A 21,827-nucleotide genomic window follows, 5' to 3' on the forward strand; every position below is an offset into this window, starting at 1 on the left:
AATACAATTCCTATAAAAATCAAAACAATGCCAGGCCTGCCAACAAGGTTTGCCCTGAGGGGGTAGTTGAAGGACAAGTGGAACCCGGCAGGACCACAGGGCAGTGCAGGGCACAGGAATGACGAGGGCCCCAGCGCGGCCCAGTGGCTGAGGCACAGAGCGTTTCCAGGATGGGCCCCCACAGAGCCGCATCCGGGGCTTCCTGCTCTCTCTTCCTGCAGAAGTCTCCTTACCTCTCCCTGCGGCAGGGCCCCAGGCTCAAAGCCTGCTGGTCCAGCTTTGGAATTTGTACTTCTGCTTAGGAATTTAGACTGGTGCCCGAACACAAAGCCTGGGCATTTGTTCACCGCCAGCTTGGAGGGGACACATGCTCAGCGCTGAATCACTAGTGGCATTGGTGGGGAGTTGGCCTCTTCCCTGGGCACCAGGCCATGTGTGCGCAGTCTTACCCTCACCCCGGATCTACTGGGACTCACAGGCCCTGAGCACGAGTCTCTCTGGTGTCTGTCTAGCTGCTCCTGGTTTCTCAGGGCCTCCCCCACCCCAGCTTTCCCTGCCACTTTCTCAGTAGGCACTACTAGGAGCGCAGTCGCGGGGGACAGTAAATGACCCTCCCCGGGGCCCTGGCCGTGATGAGGGGACCATGAGTGCGCCAGTGTGCGTCCTGCCGCAGCTGTGCCTTGCACAGAGCGCTCTTCATGTGGCCACCCGCACGTCGTGCCAGCCCTGTCTGCCACGCCAGGTGCCGGCTGGCTCTCCGGGACGCTGGGAGGCTGCATGCTGCTGGCACCGGGCAGCTCACAGCTTCTCCTGCTTCCGCGCCTCCAAGCAAACAGACCCTGACTCCTGCTCTGCGTTTAGACTGTGGGATTTTAGCGAGGGGCTGAGGGCGGCCGTTCCTGTGAGATGGCCTTCTGTGGGCTTGCCTGGGACTGCTGTGCAGCATGACTCCTGGGGACACGGGGAGGCCACTTTGGAAAATAGGTGGCAGTCCCTCAAAAGGCTAAACACAGAGGCACCCCATGACCCAGCAGTGGCACTCCTAGGTTTATACCCAAGAGGAATGAAGGCATTGCCCACATAGGCTTGTATAAGGGTTCATAGCAGCATTATGTGTGACAGCCAGCAGCAGCCCACATGTTCGTCAGTGGATGAACAAAATGTGCTGAATCTGTTCAGTGGAATATTATTTGGCAATGAAAAGGAATGTGATGCTGATATACTGCAAACCCACCCAGTTTCACAGGGAAAGTGTGTGGCATAGGGGCTGCCAAGTCTCGGGTAGAGGGAGTTCCTTTCCTTGGCTCTTCTTTCCACAAACTCAAACCCTTTCTCTACCTCACATGTAAGAGCTGAGGTCTGGGGTCTGCAGGGTCGCTAGGGCTGTTTCAATCTTGGCCAGGGGTCCAGAGCCTGCAGCGCCCCTCCTCCTTCACTGACACCTGGTCTCTTAAAGCAGCTGGAAGGATTTCCTGGGAGTGAAAGGACATTGGCCTTCTTTAGTTTTTCTCTTTTCTAATAACTTTCCCCCATTAGCCTGCAACTAAGAAAGGGCCTGTCTTGTTCCACGTTGGTTTTCTGTTTATGGCCGGGTCATGATCCTGGAGCCATGAATCATTTCATGCAGCCCAGGACCAAAGGGGCCGGGGGAGCTTCCTGACCCAGACTGCTCATGTAGCAGAGGCCGGATGTGCAGGACCTCTGACCGTCGTCACCTGGCCATGGTCATCAGCTCTTTCCTGCAGTCCAGGGCAGAGGGCACCACAGTTTGGGGGAAGAGCTCGAGAAGTGAGCACATGGGAAAGTGACTGGGGCTCGAGTCAGTCCACAGGGTTGCCTGGGCAGAGGAATCTTACAGCAGAAGTAACTGGGAAGCAGGGCCTGGGCCCTGCTGCCTTGGGAGACCCAAGTTCACTTCCTTGGGAGCTCCGCCCCGCCCCCTAGTAAACCTTAGGATTTTGTGGGTGTCAAAGCTAAGAAATAAGACAGGACAGGGGTGTTCCCTTTTGCCCCTTAGGTATCTATTCTCATGCCTTCCCCCAAACTTTTGTTTTGCTTCAGCAGTTCTTAGAATAGGAAATATCAGCGGGGAAGAGGCCAGAAGAGCCCAGTGGGGGTCCTGGGTGGCCGCGTAGCTTGAGCCGGGGCGGAAAAGGGAAGTGGATCCATGCAGAGAGTGGGAATGGAGCCACCGCTTCTGTCCAACTAAAGAGAACGCAGGGCTTTGGCTGGCGGGGTCAGGACCTCAGGGCCAGCAGCCCCACCTTGTGAGAACAGCTCGCGCAGGAGTAGATGGCGCGTGCCTGATGCTGGCCGCGGCCTCCGAGAGCCACAGAAGGAAAGCCCTGGAGGAGACCTCCTCCCCCGCTCCGTAGGCCAGGCTCTCTGGTCGGCTGAAGTCTCACTGACCCTGTGGTTCTCCCTCCAGGATGGCAGGCCCCTTCCTCCCCGTCCCCAGCCTGGGGACGCGGTCCCTGTGTCCTCTGATGGGTCCTCCCAGCCTCCCCTGGGGCACCATCCTCACTCAGGACGGGTCTGAGAGCTGAGTGAGCTTCCAGGTAGCGCTGGCTCTGTTCTGCTAAGTTCCCAGGAGGACACTCGGCCACCTGGACCCTGGGGGGTTGGAGCTCCTCTGGCAGCTGGTCGAGTGCCCTTGTTCCGCAGAGTGGGCCGCCAACACCAGGGTGTGCCCTCCCTCTTCTTAACGTCTCCCATGTTGCCACGTCCACGTGAGGGGCCGCCTCCCCAGCCCACTCTCTTCCTCCATCGGCTGTGGGGACGCTCCTCAGCCTCCTGTGGCCTGGCCTTCCCGCCCCACCGTGGCCAGTTGTCTCGCCCCATCCTGTCAGCGTCTTGGTCTCTGAAGAACAGGGGCGACCTCTCCCGCTTTTCCTGGTAGATCAGGGAAATCAACAGGTGTTTCTAGATGTCCACTTTGGCCTCAAGAATCCTCGGCTTAGCAGATTTAGAAATTTGACTTCAGAAATTCTAGGATTATTGAATTCTGAAGGGCTGCTTCCTACTGACTAATCTTGTAAAAGACGGTGTGTTTGGTGGAGAGCTAATCCTCACACCAGCAAGGCTGGGCACACGGTACCAGGGCATCTCCTCCTTGGTCAGAAGATCTTTTCTGGAATCTCACTAACAGACCAGAATGTTGTTTATTAAGCACAAAACTTAAGCAAAAGGAATTAGATACATTTTAGTGTGCTTATAAGTTATGAAAACATTCTCTGCTCTGGGAATATTTACATTTAAAGAACCTGAAGGAGACATCTAAAATTAAGTATCATTTTACTCCCTTAACAGTGAGAAATCACAGACTCTTATTTCTAGGTTTCACCAAGACCACTGTCAGTTATCTTCATTACATCCTCTTTATTTTGGTATGTTCCACATACCATAGACCCAAGTTCAGGAATATTCTCATGAATCACATTTTCAGTTGGTCATTCTGGAAACACAAATCCCCTGGCATCTTGAATCCCAATTCTGTAGTTCCTGAGTCTTCCTTATTTTAAGATCTGTAAATTTCTATTTATAAGTTAGTACAACATAATACCCCAGCTAGGGACATGGAAAATGCTGTGCCTCATGCCTAGTAACCTCCATCTAAAACACCATAGGATTAGGAGTGGCCAGAATAGTTGTTTGTTCAACCATTAATGAATCAGTGGTACCCCGTGTGTAAGCAATGCTATTTTTAAACCCATTGCTGACCTCAGTGATAAAGAGGGTACAGAATGTGCCTTGCCTGGCTTGTGAGCTAACCATGAGTAATGCCCATGGTCAAGACGACGTCAGAACGTGAATATTCTTTACCAAGAACATGGCTATGTCATCATGGAGCTGAAGAGTGCAACTGGAGGAGGGTGGGAAAGTTTCATTTTTTCACTATAAAACACACCAGCACAGGGTCAAAACTGATTCTCCCACAGAGCACCCAGGCCTGTGTTTGGTAGTACCAACTCCCATGGTCAGTTTGAAGGGCATCTTCCCCTTTAGTTACCAGAAAGTGATTTGTCTCAAGTTTCCAAACCAAACTGGAGGCCTTTGTGCCTGCTGGTCCTGTGCCTTCCACTTGCTCAGGAAAGTTCCTAGGAGGCGGTCAGAGTGTGCACACTTGAAATCACTAATAGTGGGGATGGTCAGAGCTGTTCTAGATCATTGGACACAAGGATCTCATGAAGCATTTTCATGGGCACAGAAATCATGCCAAAATGTGAAAGAAAGGTATTGAGCTATTTATAAATTTCAAAGTTGTTCTGAAAAACATGTGCTCTGGTTTTGATGGGGAAGCACACTGCACATCACAATCTGATTACATCTAACCTCATTAATTCCAACTCAGTGGGGATGGCAGCATTAAGGACATTATGGACTATTTAGGATGGGCTCAGTTATACTGCATCAACAAACAGCTCCATATCTCAGGGCTAGGAACAACAAAGGCTGGTTTCAGAGGCATGCTGCGTCTTGGATTGATTGGTGTCTCTGCTACGACCACCATTCAGTTCCCTGTCCAAAGAGCCTCTTCTTCCTGGATGGCGGCTCTTATTAACGAATGGAAAGAGGACTGTGTTGGTGAATTGCACACTGGTGGAAACAGCTTTGGCCCAGAAATGACACTTCCTGCTCACTTGTTACTGGCCAAGGCTAACCACGTGTCTGGGCCCAACTCTGAGCTTCACAGCTTGGATAATCTGAATGATATCAGGGGTTTTCAAAGAGAAAGACTCAAGACAGTTTATTAGATACAGGAGAAAATATTCAAAATGTGCATTTTCTTGTTCTTTGAAATTGTCTATTTCTGTGTCTTTCGTAGACATAAATGTTAGTAACATAGAACATAATATAATTTATAAGAGGCAAATATCACATTTATTAGGAGTGAGTGTTCATTTCTTTTTCCTAAGTACACAGTCAAAAGAGTTGAAATCGTTGTTTGTACAATAGATACAAATCTGCAGTAAGCATATTGTACATAGCAACTGGGTCTCCATTATGAACAATGATGGTGCTTTTGATTAAAATGTTACATGGGAAAGAAGTGCAAAGTATTTGAAAGTGAATTAGGTAAAATATAGATTCTACACTAGACTCTTTTGAAGCCCTTGAGATTTACCAGATGTCCTCTTCAGAATTCTCCTGACCACATGCCTCTCCTTGAGGAAGAGCACTGGAGAGAAGGAGCACACGAGCTCTTTTTCCGTCGTGCACTCATCCAAAAAGCACACCTCATGCCTCACGTGTGCTGAGAACTGTGAGCACCTGTTTGCATTGCCAATAGTGTATGACCTCGTTACATGCTAGCTGTAACATGTAAGCTCGCCGGGCCCCTCTGCTCATTTTTCACTAACCACATATTTAGGTCCCATTATGTGCTAGGCACAGTGCTCAGGAATATATGTGCATATACAAGTGCATATAGTTGTATCTATATTTATTTATATATATAAATACATAAAATCTACATACTCATTTACTCCTCCCAAGGCCCTGGTGAGGTACTGTTCTACATGAGGCAATTGAGACACAAAGGTTAAGTAACTTTCAGGGATCATAAATGCAGAACCATTTCTGACATAGTTTTTGGGATCTTGGAAATAATCTGAAACTGAGCCCTTTGAACCCAGACCACTGTGAACTTGGAGCCTGCCTGTCTCACCAGATACTGTCCTGTGTTCATGTCGGGTCACAGGAGAGCTATCAGACATTTCAGCCATGCTCTGGAGGAAGGAGCCCCATGGCAAGAGCCAGTGTCATCAGAGTGGGCTCCTCCACCCCACAGGTGGTCAACAGTGTGGAGACCTTGGCTGATGGCAACACCAGGAAAGGTTTGGTGACAGTGACTCACAGTGTGAAATGTCCTTTTTCCCAGCTGAGAATGGACTACTGACTGCACTGCCAGGGGATTCCCTATACCAGCTGATGTTCATATGCACAAACACATATACAAACACCCACTTCAGTACTATAAATAATAGCACACTGCATTTTTGTTGTGTTTGATAGTTTCCAAAGCAGTTGACATGTTACCTTATTATTCTGAGTGCTCCAAGCACAATTCCAAGAGGTTTCTGTCTTCTCCCTTTTCTCCATCTTTGTTTCTCTTCTCTGTGCCTCCCTCACTCCCCCCAGCACCCCTGCCTCCTTTCCCCACATCCCTCTGACTTTGCTTCCTTTTGCATCTCCCTGCCCTTCCTTCTCCCTATCACAGTGTGGAGGTGACGCTTCCTCTGCTTTCCCAAAGTGAGCCCTAATTGAGTTTAGTCAGATGTCAGGTAAAAGCAGGGGAGGCGAATGACAGAGTTCTCCAGGGAGCACAGAGCTGTAACGTGGAGCTGCTGCTGCAGACATGCGTGCCAGGGCTGGGAATGTAGCTCAGCAGACGGAGCCTCGCCTAGCAGGCGTGAGGGCCTGAGTTCGAACCCCAGCACTGCAAAAATAAGCATGCTTGCCATGTAAAGCAGGAAGGGAGAGGATGCATCTGAGGAGGTTGGAAGGAATCCCGCCCAGGGGGAACTGGGAGGTGGCGGGCCGGAGGCTGGGTGTGATATATCATGACATCACTGTGACTTGGGAAATGCCTTGCAAAAAGTTCCCTTTGCAACCGAATGACAGTGTGAGGAATGGTCAAAGACATAACAGCAAGCAGGCGTGGGGCCCTACGCACGAGCCAGGGGTAGTCCTGGGTCCTGGTCCCTTAGTCCAGCACAGAAAGAGGTTGAGCCTAGGAAAGGTGAGTGTGAGGGGGTGCCCTCCCCAACTCCTGAGCTCTTCATCTCCATAGTGAGAACAGAGTGAAGTTTCACGTGCTTTCCTTAGAAATATTGCTGGCAGGAAGGGGAACTAGAATGTGGGAGTAAAGCCCTGGACACCTCTAACTTTTTCACCCCAAAGGCCACAAACATAGGCTGTGAGCCATTTGGCCATGACTTTGTGTTTATTATACTTAATCAGAGCCGGAGTGCCAATGCGTTTTGTCAGTGAAATGCATCCTGAATATGTGCAGGCTCTATTAGTTTCCTAGGGCGACTGCAACAAAGTGTCACAGATTGGGTGGCTTAGAACCACAGAAGCCATTCTTTCACAGTTCTGGAGGCTAAGACGGTGTCAGCAGGGACTCTGAACCCATGAGTCTGGGTAACCCTCATCTTCTAGTGTCCAGTGGGTTCCAGCGATCTTCGCCATTCCTCAGCTAGCAGTGGTTCTTGCAGTCTCCACCTCTTGCTGAGTGACATTCTCCCTCTGTGTCTCTGTCCTTTTTCATAAGGACACCAGAGGTGTTGGACAAGGACCCACTCTAAAAACCTCATCTAACTTGACCCCATCTGCAGTTTGGAAACATTATTTGGACACAGTATGGGGGGGTTAGCAGTTCAGTGTACCTTTTTAGGGGGTCAGATAGCGGTAGAATTTACACTAGAGTAATAGAGTAATAGAATAACACGCAGCAATGGAATTGACACAAATTTTTGGTATAAATGACTTCCCAGGGGCATGGAAATAAGAACCAGACCACTGTGGGAATGAGTAGGCTAGGCTCCCAGCTCTGACTCTGTGTGTCAGACGTTTCTGGTTAGCTTGAAAAGACGACTCAGCAGTGAACTGGGCATGGCACGAGGAAGGTTTAGGTAAGAAGTTAAAACATCATTTTACTTCACCAAGATGTTACCAGGCATTTCCACATAAATAATTGTTTTTTGCACAAAAGATTTTGCCTACCAGATTTTGAGTCTTGATTTGGACTCTAAGACATTTCTAAAGGCTAGAACAGTTCATCTGGGTCTCCTTCACATTGCCAGACACATACCCACGTCCTCCTGACCTGCTGAGGTCTGATTAGCTCCTTTCTCCAGGTGAGCCAGCAGCAAATGGAGAAAAACCCAGCATCAGTCACTGGCAGGGAGTGGCTGAAGGAGTCAGGGAGGACACTTTTGTAAAGATTGGGACTCCAGCACCTGAAAACTAGCACTGCTGGAGCATCCTTATTTAGAACATTTCAGGGACAAAGTGAGCAGCCTTCTGGATCTTTGGGTTGAAAAAAAAGTGCATACTTAAATGGTACCCATCTGGGTTGAATCCAGAAGTGTCGTTGATTTTGCTTGTGGAGTATGGCTGTTTGACTCTTCCATCCCACCAAGTTCGTTGAACAGTTATCTTCTTGCGATCCTCCATTGGAAAGAATATGCAGAGTTGAAAATACTTTGGAAAAAAAGGTAATGTGAATAACAGGTGAAAATCAGGGGGCTCCTAGAAAGGCCGGTTGGAGGCTTGTTAAGACACACGTGGCCACACGAGGTGTGGTGACCCAGGAGGGACCCTTCCAGCCCTGCCTGCTCCACGCCATAACTGAGCTGTCTTGTTGAGTTACTTGAAGCACCCAGTGTCAGGACTGAGAACCCAGTGTCAGCATTACCAACGTGCCACTGCCAATTCTCCTTGGTACCCAAGTGACCCCAGTTTCTCCTGGATGTTGTGGAGATGTATTCCTGTATGGCCTTTTTCTGAAATTCAGTGACATGAACTCATGCAGAACTTAATTTAACAATCCTTTGCTTTTTTTCCTTTCCATATGTAATATCTGACTGACTGAAATGTGATTGTGGTTTCTTTGTTTAAAAAAATTTTTTTAGTTGTAGATGGATGCAACACCTTTATTTTGTTTATTAATTTTTATGTGGTGTTGAGGATTGAACCCAGAGCCTCACACGTGCTAGGCGAGCTCTACCACTGAGCCACACCCCCAGCCCCTAACTCTAGGTTCTTTAAGGAAAGATAGAGGGAAAGCACAAAATTCTTACGTCTGTGGAGGGAAAAGCAGAGTTCTTTTGGCATATCGTGACTTTTTATCCTGATAAAATTACACTTTGGTAAAATTCTTTTGGTTTCTCTAAACTGAAAATGTGTGTGTGGAATTCCTGACCCCTAGGGCTTCAAATTTATGGCTTTATTTGGAGACAGGTCTTCACAGAGGTGATCAAGTTAAAGTGAGAACATTAGGTTGGGCCCTAATCCAAAGCAACTGGTATCCTCATGAGAAGGGAAACTTGGACCCAGACACACAGAAGGGAGACAACGGGAAGGGCCTCCGGGAGAAGACCACCATCTCGCAGCCATGAAAGAGGCCTGGCACTTGTCCTTCCTCGAGGCTCTCAGAATTGACCCAGGCAGCTCCAGCCTCCAGAACCGCTGGGCAGTGACCTCTGTGGTTGAGCCACCCAGTCCCTGGTACCTTGTCCCGGCAGCCCTAGCACCAGCGCACCTATGGACACCTGGTTTGTGTCTTAAGATTCTTAATCAACACAACTCTTGTTCTTGTTGCTAGTTGTTTGTGTACATACTTGTTTTCCTTTCATTGATTCCACAGTTGGCTGGGGAAACTGAAGAGCTTGTGTCTTCTCAGTGGTGGCCTTTATCTTGCCCGTGTCAGATTGCACTGGGAATTTTCAGATTGTTTGAGGCCCCCACATGAGGGGGTGATGGCTTATGGACTCTGTGTAGTGACCCACCCCAAGTCCAAGGCAATATGGGAGAACCACAGGGAGTGACTGGAGAGAGGCTTGGTATGGTGGGCAGGGTTGGAACTTTCAGGAAGAGAAGAAGGTCTGAACTCGGAGAAGGGCTGATTTGGACAGTGAACCAGTAGGTAGGTAGACGGGTGGGGAATTTGCGAATGGCAGGAAAAAATGTTTTCTCAATTGAAGAAACAGCTTTGGTAGGATTTTCAGATTGAAGGCAGCTGACGTAAAGGGTTTTGAATGTTCTTAAGAGAATCGCGTTTCCTGGAAAGGCAAGGGGCCTTGCTGGTTCTCTTCCCAGGAGAGCACTTCTTCCCTCCCTCCTCCTGACCCCTGAGGGACGAGAGGGCTGTTGGCTGACCCTCAGTCAGGCCCAGACGCTCCTCTGTTTTCGTTCTCCTGGATCAGTCCCTTAATTGTGTTTATTACCACTGTACCCTTGACTTTTCCCTGTGACTCATACTGTCCTCTCATGCCATTTGACGAAGCCTGTGCCCCCAAGGACTTCTTTATTTGCCATCTGCTCCACTTTCTGCACCTTTCTCCTGGGAAACAGCTTTATTCTCGTGGATTCCCTTTTCAGCGAGGCATTGATAACAGTCAGTGTCTCCAGTCGTGACCTTTTGCCCATGCTCCTGGCCTGAATTTTTCCCTGGTACACACAGAGAACGTTTCCTCCTGTCATTGCTAACTCTGAAGTGAAGCCTACCGACGCTGACCCCTCTGGCTGTGCCACAATGTCGCCATCAGTGGCACCTTAGTCTCTTGGGCTTTAAGCCTTTCACTGCAGTCCTTTCCCCGTCTGATATCTTCACTCTGTCCTACCGACCTGCCCCAGTAATGTTTTTGTCCCTGTCTTTGGCCTTAGCCATGAACGAGTTCTGGGTGACATTGCCCTCTTCCCCTTCTGATTAATCCTATGTGGGCTCAGCCCATCCTATTGAGGGCCATCCTTCTTTGAAAATGGTTCATCTTCATTTAAGAGCCAACCCAGCCCATAGGCACTAGCTGCTGTTGTCAGAGGCCAGCAGCCCCTGACTCTGTAACTTTAGTAAATTAAGCAATTCCTTGCTTCAGAGTTTCAGTAGAAACAGATGAACATTGGATATTTCAACTTAGATATACTGTCCGTGCTTGTCATTCAGCCTGTTAAAAACTGATTCCTTTCTCCTCCCCTCCAGATAAGTGACACTTCAACACCACTTCTCACCTTCCCTGCTCTGCAATGGAACCCACTTCTTTTGATCCCTCGGACGTATTTGGTTCTTCTTCTTTGTCCTTGTATCCCATCTGTCAGTGTGTATTACTACTTCCTCTCTGCAAAGTCTATAATCCTGCTCCTCCTTTCTGTTTTCTCAGATCATTCCTTGGTCCAGATCCTCTTGGCTCCTGAGAACTGCTGTGATAGTCTCTCTTGACCACTGACTGCCCAGGTGCCTTAGCCAGGCCTTCTCACTCAAGACCCGGGCTCTGCCCGCTGTGCCATGGTGCACCAGATCAGTAATAGGCATCTCTCTAAAGAGGTGAATTTATTTTACTTTAGTAATCTTAGTGGTTTTATTTCTCACTTGTCATCCTAACCCGAGGAGACAGGCATGGTAGATGACTAGGAGGGTGCTGTGGTGTCTGTTGTGTTAGCAGATGGTGCTCAGTCGGGTGTGTCCCTGGTTCAGATCTGTCTTGTCTTCCTTATTGACTCAAATCTTTCCTTTGGCTGTTACAGTGCCCATCTCCTTGTTTAGTGCTTCTAATCCAAGAACCTGAATAGTGAAGAAGCTTGGTTTGACATGGATTTGGGAGTCAGGCAATTCAAAACCTCAATTCAAAACCCAGTCCTGCTAGTAGTAGCAAAGTGACTCTGGACAAATTATGACACTTCCCATAGCTCCATAAAATGGAAAAATCTGCCTTCCCCTGAAGTTGTGGGGAGTAGGCATCCACAGTCTGGCATATACCAACGGTGTCCTAACAATCTGTACAACTTGCTGTGAGTTACAGAGGTGACCTTCAGTCAGGCCAAAGGAAAAAGTGAGCATCTCTCACGGTAGGCCTTCAAGCCAGCTCCAGGATTACTTCAGGAAACTGGGGTGGTTAGGTGACAGTGCTGGTCAGGTGGGTGGTGGGGCACACAGTGTATACTGGTGCTCACTTGCTGCCTTAGCATGTGTCAATGCACGCTGCTATGCACATGTGCTGCATTTGTCTCTAAGCAAAGCAGGAGCTTCCTGAGGGCAGACACCAGAGTGCTGGTTGCTCCCCACGGGGCTGATTTATTTATCGGGATCTGGAAAACCAAACTTATGTCTTGCAATGATACCCCCATCTTTCTACTCATAATTCACATATTCAGGCTATAAAAACTGCCTGACCACAATCCATAGTGAGTCCTGCTTTTGAACTACTGTTTAATCTGGAAGTGCTTATGTCACCTAGAATTTCCAGTTGTCCTTTATTACTTAGCATTGAATTTAGTAATGCCAGGAGATTGTAAGTTATTTTAGGCCAGTGGTGATGTCTTAGTGTTTCCTGTCATGCCCAACACCAGTTTTGTTTTTAAATATAGAAAATCCTTAATGCCAATTTGATTATTGATTTTTCCCCTATTTTTCTTAAATGCCCAGTGCCACAATCAGCAGTATTGTTATTGTCATTATTGACACACAAATTCTGAAGAGCTTATGGGTGATCCTAAACTGTGCTTTGGTGGAATTATACTGTATATTTAACATAAACAACTGATAGATAAACACACTTTGACTGGAAACAATATAAAAGCCCTTACACATTCAGTATACATTATTCTGGAAATGTACCTTTTAATAATAGTCTAACCTAAAATTATCTTCGCACTACTTGTAAAGTACAAACTTGAAAAGCAGGATAATTATTAAAATTTCATGAATATTCTTTAGTTTGCCAACAAAGAAATTTTTTTAGTACTTTTCAACTCTCTGAGGCATCAAATCATAATACAGTGTTTTCAGGATTATATCAAATAACCCTTTTCTAGATCTTTAAATTTTTGCATTCAGATGCATATTTCTAACATATATTTTTGACATTTTCTTTGACATAGTCTATAATTTTTATCTTTTTAAAAATATGATATGTCAGACAGATCTGGCATTTTGTTAAGCATGGGAATTAATCCTTCCTTTGAATACCTGATTACCACCCCCCCCCCAAAAAAAATCTGTAGCTTCAAACACTCATTATTCAGCCAAAATGTGTATCCAAAAGATTTAGTAAGTGAGGAAGTTGGTACTTCTTATGTAAGGTATCTGGATTCTATTCTCCTTAATAATACAACTAGATTCTGAGTGGTAATATATTTCACATCAGCCAAACCCCAAATGAACCTTAAATACTGACAAAAATGGTGCCTGTTTTTACTTATAATTCCTTCTCTTGAGTTTTGCTAGAATTCAGTGAAATTGAATTCAACTTAATCTTTAAAAAAAAATTTTTATAGTAGTAGATGGACAGAATGCCTTTATTTTATTTGTTTCATTTTTATGTGGTGCTAAAGATCAAACCCATGCAAGGCAAGTGCTCTGCCACTGAGCTACTGCCCCAGCCCTCAATTTAATTTTTTTAATTCATAGTTGAACCCTCATATCCCTGTAGTTTCACCAGAGTCTGATCTTCCAGTAGATAATTTGGGGATGGTGAAATGGAAAGGAAATGTACTCAGATGTGAAGCAACTTTTCAGTTCATCTAATTGTGAAATATAAAGTTATGAAGAAACTAAGCAAATAAGTGAGGAAAAATAACCAAAAAAAGCCAATTCTTCAATGAATCATTTTTTTAAAATTGAGTTAAGACCTCGAGATCATAAAATTTTTTAGATAGTCTTTCTATTAGATGGAAAAAATTCCCCATAACCCTGGAAAAATGAATTTCTCATTCAACCATTAAGATGAAGAAAAACAAGAGGCACATAGAATTACCCAGGTTTGAGCTTTAGGGTCAGGATCTGATTTTGCTATGTATCCCGGGAGCCTAAACCCGTTGCTTGACTTCTTAGTCTTAAGGCTCACACCTTTGTGAGATGGAAAGTGGGGTGGTGTTTGTATTCATGGAATGGGCTTCCACAGGTAATCAGGGTTGTCCCAGGCAGTGGGCCATGTGTTCACCTGGTCCCAGAGTCTGGTGTGTACCAAGTACTGAGGAATTTAAGACCTGGAGAATTGTACATGTGCTTTGAGAAGCCTGAGGAACAGGGTTTGACATTACATGTTATGACATTTTATGGAAATACGTGGCCTCTATAAAGAGGCCACAAAGAAAATGTTTTGAAAATATATTTTGAAATGCAGATTTATGTATGTTTTTACAAATGCTAAATGAACATTTGAATAACGTAGCCCAAAGAGGGGTCAGAGTTTTCACTGTCTACACACACAGCTATCAAAATGCACCCTAAGTCTAACTGACCTGGATTTGTTTGGGGCATGAGACAGTCTGCCATCTCTGTGGCAATAGGGAATGGCTTCTTACAAACAAAGCAATTTAATTCCACTAACTGTAGCATATGTTTTCATGTCAGTTTTATAGGCACTACTTTTCATTTGTCGTATGCAATAAAGAATTTATTACATACAATTGTGAAATATAAGTTGTCTCATAATAAATTTGTTTTTAAATGCTTTTTACTGATCATTTCTATGGCATCCATGTAAACTTGTATCTGTAAAATTTAAACAAGTAGCAGGCCTCTATACATGTGCAATATTGAGTATTCATGATTTTAGCCTGTTTAGGAGACAGGGAGTTATGGTATAGGCATGCTACTTGGTAGAAGCTTAGTTCTAGGTAAGTTCTAGTAACTTAGTTCTAGTAACTTGCTGTACTTTCACGTTGAACGGAGATGTGGCCATTTTGTCAAGTTATCTTGGGAGGCCACCAAGGCTTTTATGGGAAAATCTGGATTGACACACTCCTCTAGGGAACAGGTGTGATTACTGCAAATTTATTCTACTGTGATGTCCTGGATCCCTCATATGGCTCCCCATGAGCCCAAACCTATCCTGATGACTGTGTCTTAATAGCCTCCTCAGTTCCCCCACCAAAGAGGGGCAAATTACCTTCCTTCTATGAGCCAAATAAGAAGGACAGAAATGATTTAAAAAGCAAATGAGATTTTGCCACAGGATTAAACCAAAAGTATCCCTAAAGTCCCTGCCATTTCTGAAAAGTAAATGGACAAATAAGGAGGTGAGTGGGCCCTGAAGGGTACGTGGAGCTCTTCCTTGAGAGCAGAAAACGTGAAGCCCACCCCTCACCCTTCCCTGTCCCTCACTTGAGGGCCCTGAACAGAGTGGTAACCAGCTGTGGGCTTGACTCACAGGGTGTTCCACTAATAAGAAGGGTTTGACCAGAAAAAAATTCTCAAGGAGAACTGTTTGGAAATAAGTCTGATTGTTGACCGTAAGATTATTTTAAAATTAAGCTAAAAACCACCAGTGGTGTTTTATTTCTTATAGAATATTTTAGGGATTTTAGAAACTTATTATTATTGAAGATTCTCTTTAGCTCCAACTTCTTAGAACATGTTGCTTCTCAGAAAAAGATGATCTCTGCTGTAGAACAGAGGTTAAAAAAAAACATCTGTGTGGTGAATTGTTTCCAGTTCTTGGAATAGTGGCTGTTGACCCCACAGAGACCACGTGAGCCCAGGCCAGAGTCTGAGGCAGCTGGCCATGGTGGAGGGTGAAGGGTGAAGGGTGGTTTTCCAGCCCTGCAGGTCTCCTCTCTGATCCTGGGCATCCATCACCAGAGGCAGCCAGTGATGATTTCCACAATTTTATGACTCCTGGCTGTTGTCCCAATAACAAATAAGTCAGAAGCCACCCTCTTCCCTTCTGTAAAATTCCACTTCTTCACCCTGGCCTTTCTACCAAGAACTTTACAAAACAGTGGAAACAGGGCCTCGTGCCTCACGGCTTCTATGTATGATTAGCATATTTCTGACTGTGCCTCCTCTGATACCCCTTCCCCAGTAAGAATCAGGGAGTACGCGGCAGGATAGAGACAGAAAGAAGGAAATGCTGGTTTTGCTTGGCCTTTTCCATGGACAAGTGACTGAAATCCCAGAAGTTGTCATTGCTATATTGTATGCAGCATCTAGAACAGTGTGGCTATCTAGTTGACATGATAAATAGACCAGAACCATTTTCTGTGTTGTAGAATGGGGAGCTTGACTCGATCAGAAGAGTCGTGGGAAGAAGCAGGTCAAGTACGAATGGTAGGTGAGCCAGAACTGCTGGGCATGATGATGTGTGCAGACCCGTAGACACAGCACCCAGGTGAGGGGTGGAGTTCAGAATTCAAACCAGAGGGAATGCTTCCTCTCATCCGTGGGGTCAGGGTAAAGGTGAGGTTCAGAACTGCCCTGGGGAAGTCAGAGCACATCTATCAAAAGTGGACTCAGAACAGTCCCCTGCCAATTCTGGAACTGGAACTACCTAATTAATCTCTGTCTTATATTTTAAAAGTCTTGGTTTGGGTAGGAAAGTATTGGTAGATTTTTCTCTAATTTTCAGAGCCAGGCCAGGTTTCATAGATGGGTGTGACCATCTATGGCTAGAGAACTAAGTGCTCCTGGATGTCTGGCCATTTGGAGAGCTCTACTCCAGCCACCTAGTGCCCACCACATACAATAAGCTTGGTTTACACTGGGGGAAACACAAAGAAGTGTGAAGTATAAACTATAGCTCTCACCACCCAAATGTAGTCTGGTTATGGAAATAAGACCTAAATATGTAAACAAGCAACACAAAAGGAAGTGATTTTACAAGGCAGAAACACAATTCGTGGTCAAATGGATGGTACGTATGTTAAGTGCTATAAGAACAGAGAGTGGTAGTGACCACCATGGGTTGGGGTATTCTGGAAATAGGAGGGCTCTAACTGGCTGGTCTTTGGCTAAGCTGAGAGAAGCAGTGAATGCATGCAAGTATGTGAAGATAGGGAGAACAGGAGGCATTCTAGAAAGAGCGAGCAGACCAGCCTTGATAGTGTTGAGCATTCAGGAAAGTTCAAGTTGACACTGAAGCCAGTGAGATAGTTGGAATCAAAATATAAAAGTGTTGGTCCTCATCTCCTCCTTGGACAACAAGGAGTCATTGAAAGTCATTTGGATAGAGGAGTAGAAGAGTGATGTGCTCAGAGATTTTGTTGTTGTTCAGAGATGCTTTAGGAAGATAAATTTTAGAATCAATCTTTTTATTTATTTATTTATTTTAATTCTTACAGTCAATCTTATGGGGAGAAAGAGTGCTCAGGTAGATCAGATGTCTGTATTTGCTTCGGTGCTACCGAAAGCAATAAATACTTCCACTTTGGAAATGGCAGCAAGAACAGAAGTAAAGACTTAGGTGCAAGGGACATTTTGAAGGAAGGGGAAATTAAGACTTGGCACCTTCTTGTCTGTGGAAGTAAAGACAAATCATCAAAGGTAATTGCACAGTTTGGAAATTAAGTGACCAGAAGAATATTTGATGAACAGAAATAGAGATATTAGGATGAAGGATGAGATGGGTAGGTGTTTAGGAAAAATTCAGCTTTGGAAGATCATATTTCATGTTGTAACAGGAATAGATATGACTGGAATAAAGGAGGGGGAGCTCAGCCTGTAATAAACATGTGGGCGCTGACTGCATCGAAATGACAGTTTAAAATGTTTGAATGGATGATATCTTCCAGAGAGAGTCAAAATGTTGGACATTCCAGCATTTTAAAGGAGGAAGAGGAAGAGGAGCCACTCACTATACAATGTGCAATTAGATATTAGGAGGAGAAGGTTACAGATTCACATAAGTCCAGATAAGAGCATCAAGAAGGAAGTTGTGGTCAGCAGCATCAGATGTTGCAGAGAAGTTAAGGAGCATAGGGGCTGAAAAAGAGTCATTGGTTGGGCAATTAGGAAGTCATTCACCTTTAAGAACACAGGCCTGTCCTACACGCATGTGCTGGGGGAGATGGAATAAGAGGCAAGCATCCCAGAGAAGGGAGCATGCACCACTGACGTACAGGTAAGAAGGAGAGGTGAGGGGCCAGCATGCAGCATTAGTCTCTCCCCTTCCAAGCTGGCATTCTGTGTGTCCACACACGGGAAGGAGAGAAGGAAAAGATTAAGCTATTGATTCATTTAGCCAACCTTTGTTCAGTGCCTGCTAAGGACTTGGGACCAATTAACAGCAAAAATTGAAAACTGCTGAGAAAGAACAGGGGAGGAAGCAGAGTTCAAGTGAAAGTGGGAGAATATGGATTGAGAGACTAGGGGGCATTTTTAGTGTGGGAAAGGAGAGACATGTCTTCCCGAGGGACTGGAGACAAGGAAAGGATGGAGGATGGATGTAGACTGAGGAATGTTCTGAAGTCAAGAGAATCAAGGAGGAAGTGAGGCTGACCTCAGGCCTCTGGGCAAAGTGGAAGGTGGGTCCTCTACTGAGCAATCGCAGACCAGTGGGGCGGGAGGTGGGACAGAAAGGAAGATGGGGAACAGCCCCTCTAGGTAATGCTAGGGGCCAGGACCAGCTCCAACGGTGCAGGACAGAATGCCCGCTCTTCTGTGCTTCTGTAGGAGGTGTCGATGGACAACCACTTAGAAGATGGGCAGTATTTGTTTCTACTTTTACCTTTAAGAACTTATCATTCTTCACCACTATATTATTTTTCTTTAATACATTTCCTATGAATTCTTATTTTTTTCTGATATCACCATAATTGAAAGTTGTACAGCTATTCCGGAATAATGGTCTTAAAAGATTTCTGAGGTTATCCAGATTGTGGATATATTAGTTTGAAGTCATAGTACTTTGTAGATAAATTTATTGATATATGAATTTACCAGGAAAAGTAAGTGAATAGAACCCGTGAATCGTGCTACCATCTGCCCCACAAAAGACTGATAGGACATCTTACTCTGCCCAAATGAAGATGCCCAACCAACTGTCAATCCATGCAGTACCGCAGAATTTATCTAGGTTGACCAAGATGCCAGGTGGTTACTTTGTCTCATCCAGAAGAGCCACAATGGGGCCTGGGTGGGGACATGTTTCCTCAAAGCAGTGAATCTGACTGTTAGGGTCTGTGGACAGGATGAGCAGGGGCCAGGTGCAGGATGGTTACCTGGGTCACTTGATGTAGTCTTCAGCTTTACTAGTATGCAACGTGGTGAGAGTGGAGAAAGAGGTAAGTAAGTGTCTGTCACGAATAATATTTGTAAGAAATAAATGGTGAACTAAGTCCTGATATCCTAATTCTGTATCTGCATCTTGACTGTGGGTCACGATGTGTCTCCTAGTGGTGGCAGCGGGAACACTGGACCCACTTGATCCCTCAAACTGGGTCCCAGGGTGTGCTTCCAGGTGGCCTAGATTCACGTTTCCAAGCTGGTTTGGAAGTGGGAGGACAATATCCTTTGTGACTCGAGCCAGAACCCAGATGACTCTGTTGAGTTCACTCATGCAAGGGAGACTCAAATATTTGCTTTCCTTTTCCTTCTTGTAGGTATGGCCTCACATGTGCAAGTTTTCTCCCCTCACACCCTTCAATCAAGTGCCTTCTGTAGTGTGAAGAAACTGAAAGTGGAGCCGAGTTCCACCTGGGACATGACTGGGTACGGCTCCCACAGCAAAGTGTATAACCAGAGCAAGAACATCCCGCCTTCTCAGCCAGCCACCACGACCGTCAGCACCTCCTTGCCGATCCCAAACCCAAGCCTACCTTACGAGCAGACCATCATCTTCCCAGGAAGCACCGGGCACATAGTCGTAACATCAGCAAGTAGCACTTCTGTCACGGGGCAAGTCCTCGGCGGACCACACAACCTAATGCGTCGAAGCACTGTGAGCCTTCTTGACACCTACCAAAAATGTGGACTCAAGCGCAAGAGTGAGGAGATTGAGAACACAAGCAGCGTGCAGATCATCGAAGAGCATCCACCCATGATTCAGAATAATGCCAGCGGGGCCACTGTAGCCACTGCCACCACGTCCACTGCCACCTCCAAAAACAGTGGCTCCAACAGTGAAGGAGATTATCAGCTGGTGCAGCATGAAGTGCTGTGCTCCATGACCAACACCTACGAGGTCTTAGAGTTCCTGGGCCGAGGGACGTTTGGGCAAGTGGTCAAATGCTGGAAACGGGGCACCAATGAAATTGTGGCCATCAAGATTCTGAAGAACCACCCGTCCTATGCCCGACAGGGTCAGATCGAAGTGAGCATCCTGGCCCGGCTGAGCACGGAGAGTGCCGATGACTACAACTTTGTGCGGGCCTACGAGTGCTTCCAGCACAAGAACCACACGTGCTTGGTCTTTGAGATGTTGGAGCAGAACCTCTATGACTTTCTGAAGCAGAACAAGTTTAGCCCCTTGCCCCTCAAGTACATTCGCCCGGTCCTCCAGCAGGTGGCCACAGCCCTGATGAAACTCAAAAGCCTAGGTCTTATCCATGCTGACCTCAAGCCAGAGAACATCATGCTGGTGGATCCATCCCGGCAGCCATACAGAGTCAAGGTCATCGACTTCGGTTCAGCCAGTCACGTGTCCAAGGCTGTGTGCTCCACCTACCTGCAATCCCGATACTACAGGTAAGACCGTCAGCGCCGAGACGGGTGCAGAAAGCCCAGTGGCATTCAGAGTATGCAGTGGCAGTCTCTGTGGGGGAGACAAAAGTATCTTCCAGCAGTTGCTGCCCTCAAGTGACCTTAATGTGGTTGGGAAATTAGGACATGTGCACACTGAAATGAGAATGAGAAGCCGTCTAAGCCAAGTAGGCCAGGGAGCCAAGGAAGATGCTTGGTCCCAATGTTCAGAGTTGAAAAGGACCCCAGGGAATGAGTAAAGAGCAGAGCAGAGGAGTTGTCCTCGTGGATGGGGAGGGCCCAGGCAGCTGGAGGACAGAGCAGGACATGCCATTCAAAGGCACACTGGTAGTGGTGTGCCAGACTCATACAGGGGGCAAGCAGCCTGGCCAGATCAGAGGATTTTTGAGTATTGAGAGATGTGATTGAAAAGACAAGTTGGGACCAGGTCTTGAGGGGTCTCAAATGCCAAACTAAGGAATTGCAGCTGTATCTCTAATCCTTGAACAAGCCTTGGAAACTCTGAACATAAAGGGGTAACAGGTTGAAAGTGATGTTTCACATAGAAAGGTGGCTGGAGGGAGGGGAAAGTATAGTCGAGGGACTGGTCGGCCCCTCCTGTAGCAAGGTAACCTCAGGCACTACCTCCAGATGCTGGAGGTAGTACCTGAGGTTACCTTTTTATTATTATAACAAAAAATCTGAGGCTGGCTAATATTGTTAAAAAAATAGGTTTATTATAGCTTATAGTTTTAAAGGTGCAAGGGCATAGTGCTGGCATCAGCGGGACTCTGGTTAAGGCATTGTGGCAAATGCATCACGATGGCGGGAGTCATGTGGGAGAGAGACCACGTGACAGACTGAAAGCTGGAGAGAGAATCAGGGTCAGAGTCAGGCTTTTACAACAACTTGTTCTCAAGAGAACTACCCCAGGGGTCCCTAACCTTAATTCCTTCCAAGGAAAACACCAGCAGTGACCTTCCACTAGGCCCTACCTCCTAAAGGTCCACTGCTTCCTGTCATTGCCACACAGAGGACCAAGTTTCCAGCACACGAATCCTGGGGAGATGAACCATTCATAGCCCAACGGGAACACACACATTCAGACATCCAAGCACAGATTTCATTTCTAGCATGGGCAAGGCACAGTGCTGTACAGGATGTGGACGAGGCCCCCGCCATTCCCGAGTGTCCAGCATGCTGCTTCCCTGTCTTGGCTGCACATTAGTCACCTGAGGAGCTTTTAAAGACAACCCAGCTTGGCCCCAGTCCCCACCAACTGAATCCACACCTCTAGGGTGGGGCCCCGCATGAGGGCTTTCCCCAGCTTTTCTGGACCCCAGTGTGCATCAGGGCTGAGAACAGCACGGCACCTGGTGGAACAGACATAGAGCGCTGCTTGCTTTGGAGTAGGGAAACCCAGGGCTGAACCTGACCCGTCGGCTCACTGGGCACTGTGACTTTGACAGCTGCTTACTTTCTGTGCATCTTCATTTTCTGACCCATAAACGGGGGTCCTATCACCATCCCCATGGACTTCTTGGTGCCATTGCATAGTGTAACAGCCTGGTGCTGCAGGTGATGGCCAGTCTATGGGAGGTGACCAGTGAAGAGTTGGTGGAGGTTTCTGGAAAGCAAGAGTCAGGTTTGTGGAGCAGTGAGGAGCTGCGCTTGAAATAACATTGAATATAAGTTGGGCGTGGTGGAG

At 46.5% G+C, this 21,827-nt stretch overlaps 1 protein-coding gene across 12 annotated transcripts in view; it reads left to right on the forward strand.

The window, feature by feature from the left end:
- Hipk2 (homeodomain interacting protein kinase 2) overlaps positions 1-21,827 on the forward strand; it is a 249,298-nt gene that overhangs the window by 36,442 nt on the left and 191,029 nt on the right. For all 12 annotated transcript variants that reach the window (XM_077795929.1, XM_026405407.2, XM_077795930.1 and 9 more), the window contains exon 2: positions 19,042-20,125. In XM_077795929.1, the coding sequence (XP_077652055.1) occupies positions 19,042-20,125 (1,084 nt within the window). The remainder of the gene's footprint in view (positions 1-19,041; positions 20,126-21,827) is intronic.

The sequence above is a fragment of the Urocitellus parryii genome, chromosome 3 (assembly GCF_045843805.1).
Source record: "Urocitellus parryii isolate mUroPar1 chromosome 3, mUroPar1.hap1, whole genome shotgun sequence".
NCBI lineage: Eukaryota > Metazoa > Chordata > Mammalia > Rodentia > Sciuridae > Urocitellus > Urocitellus parryii.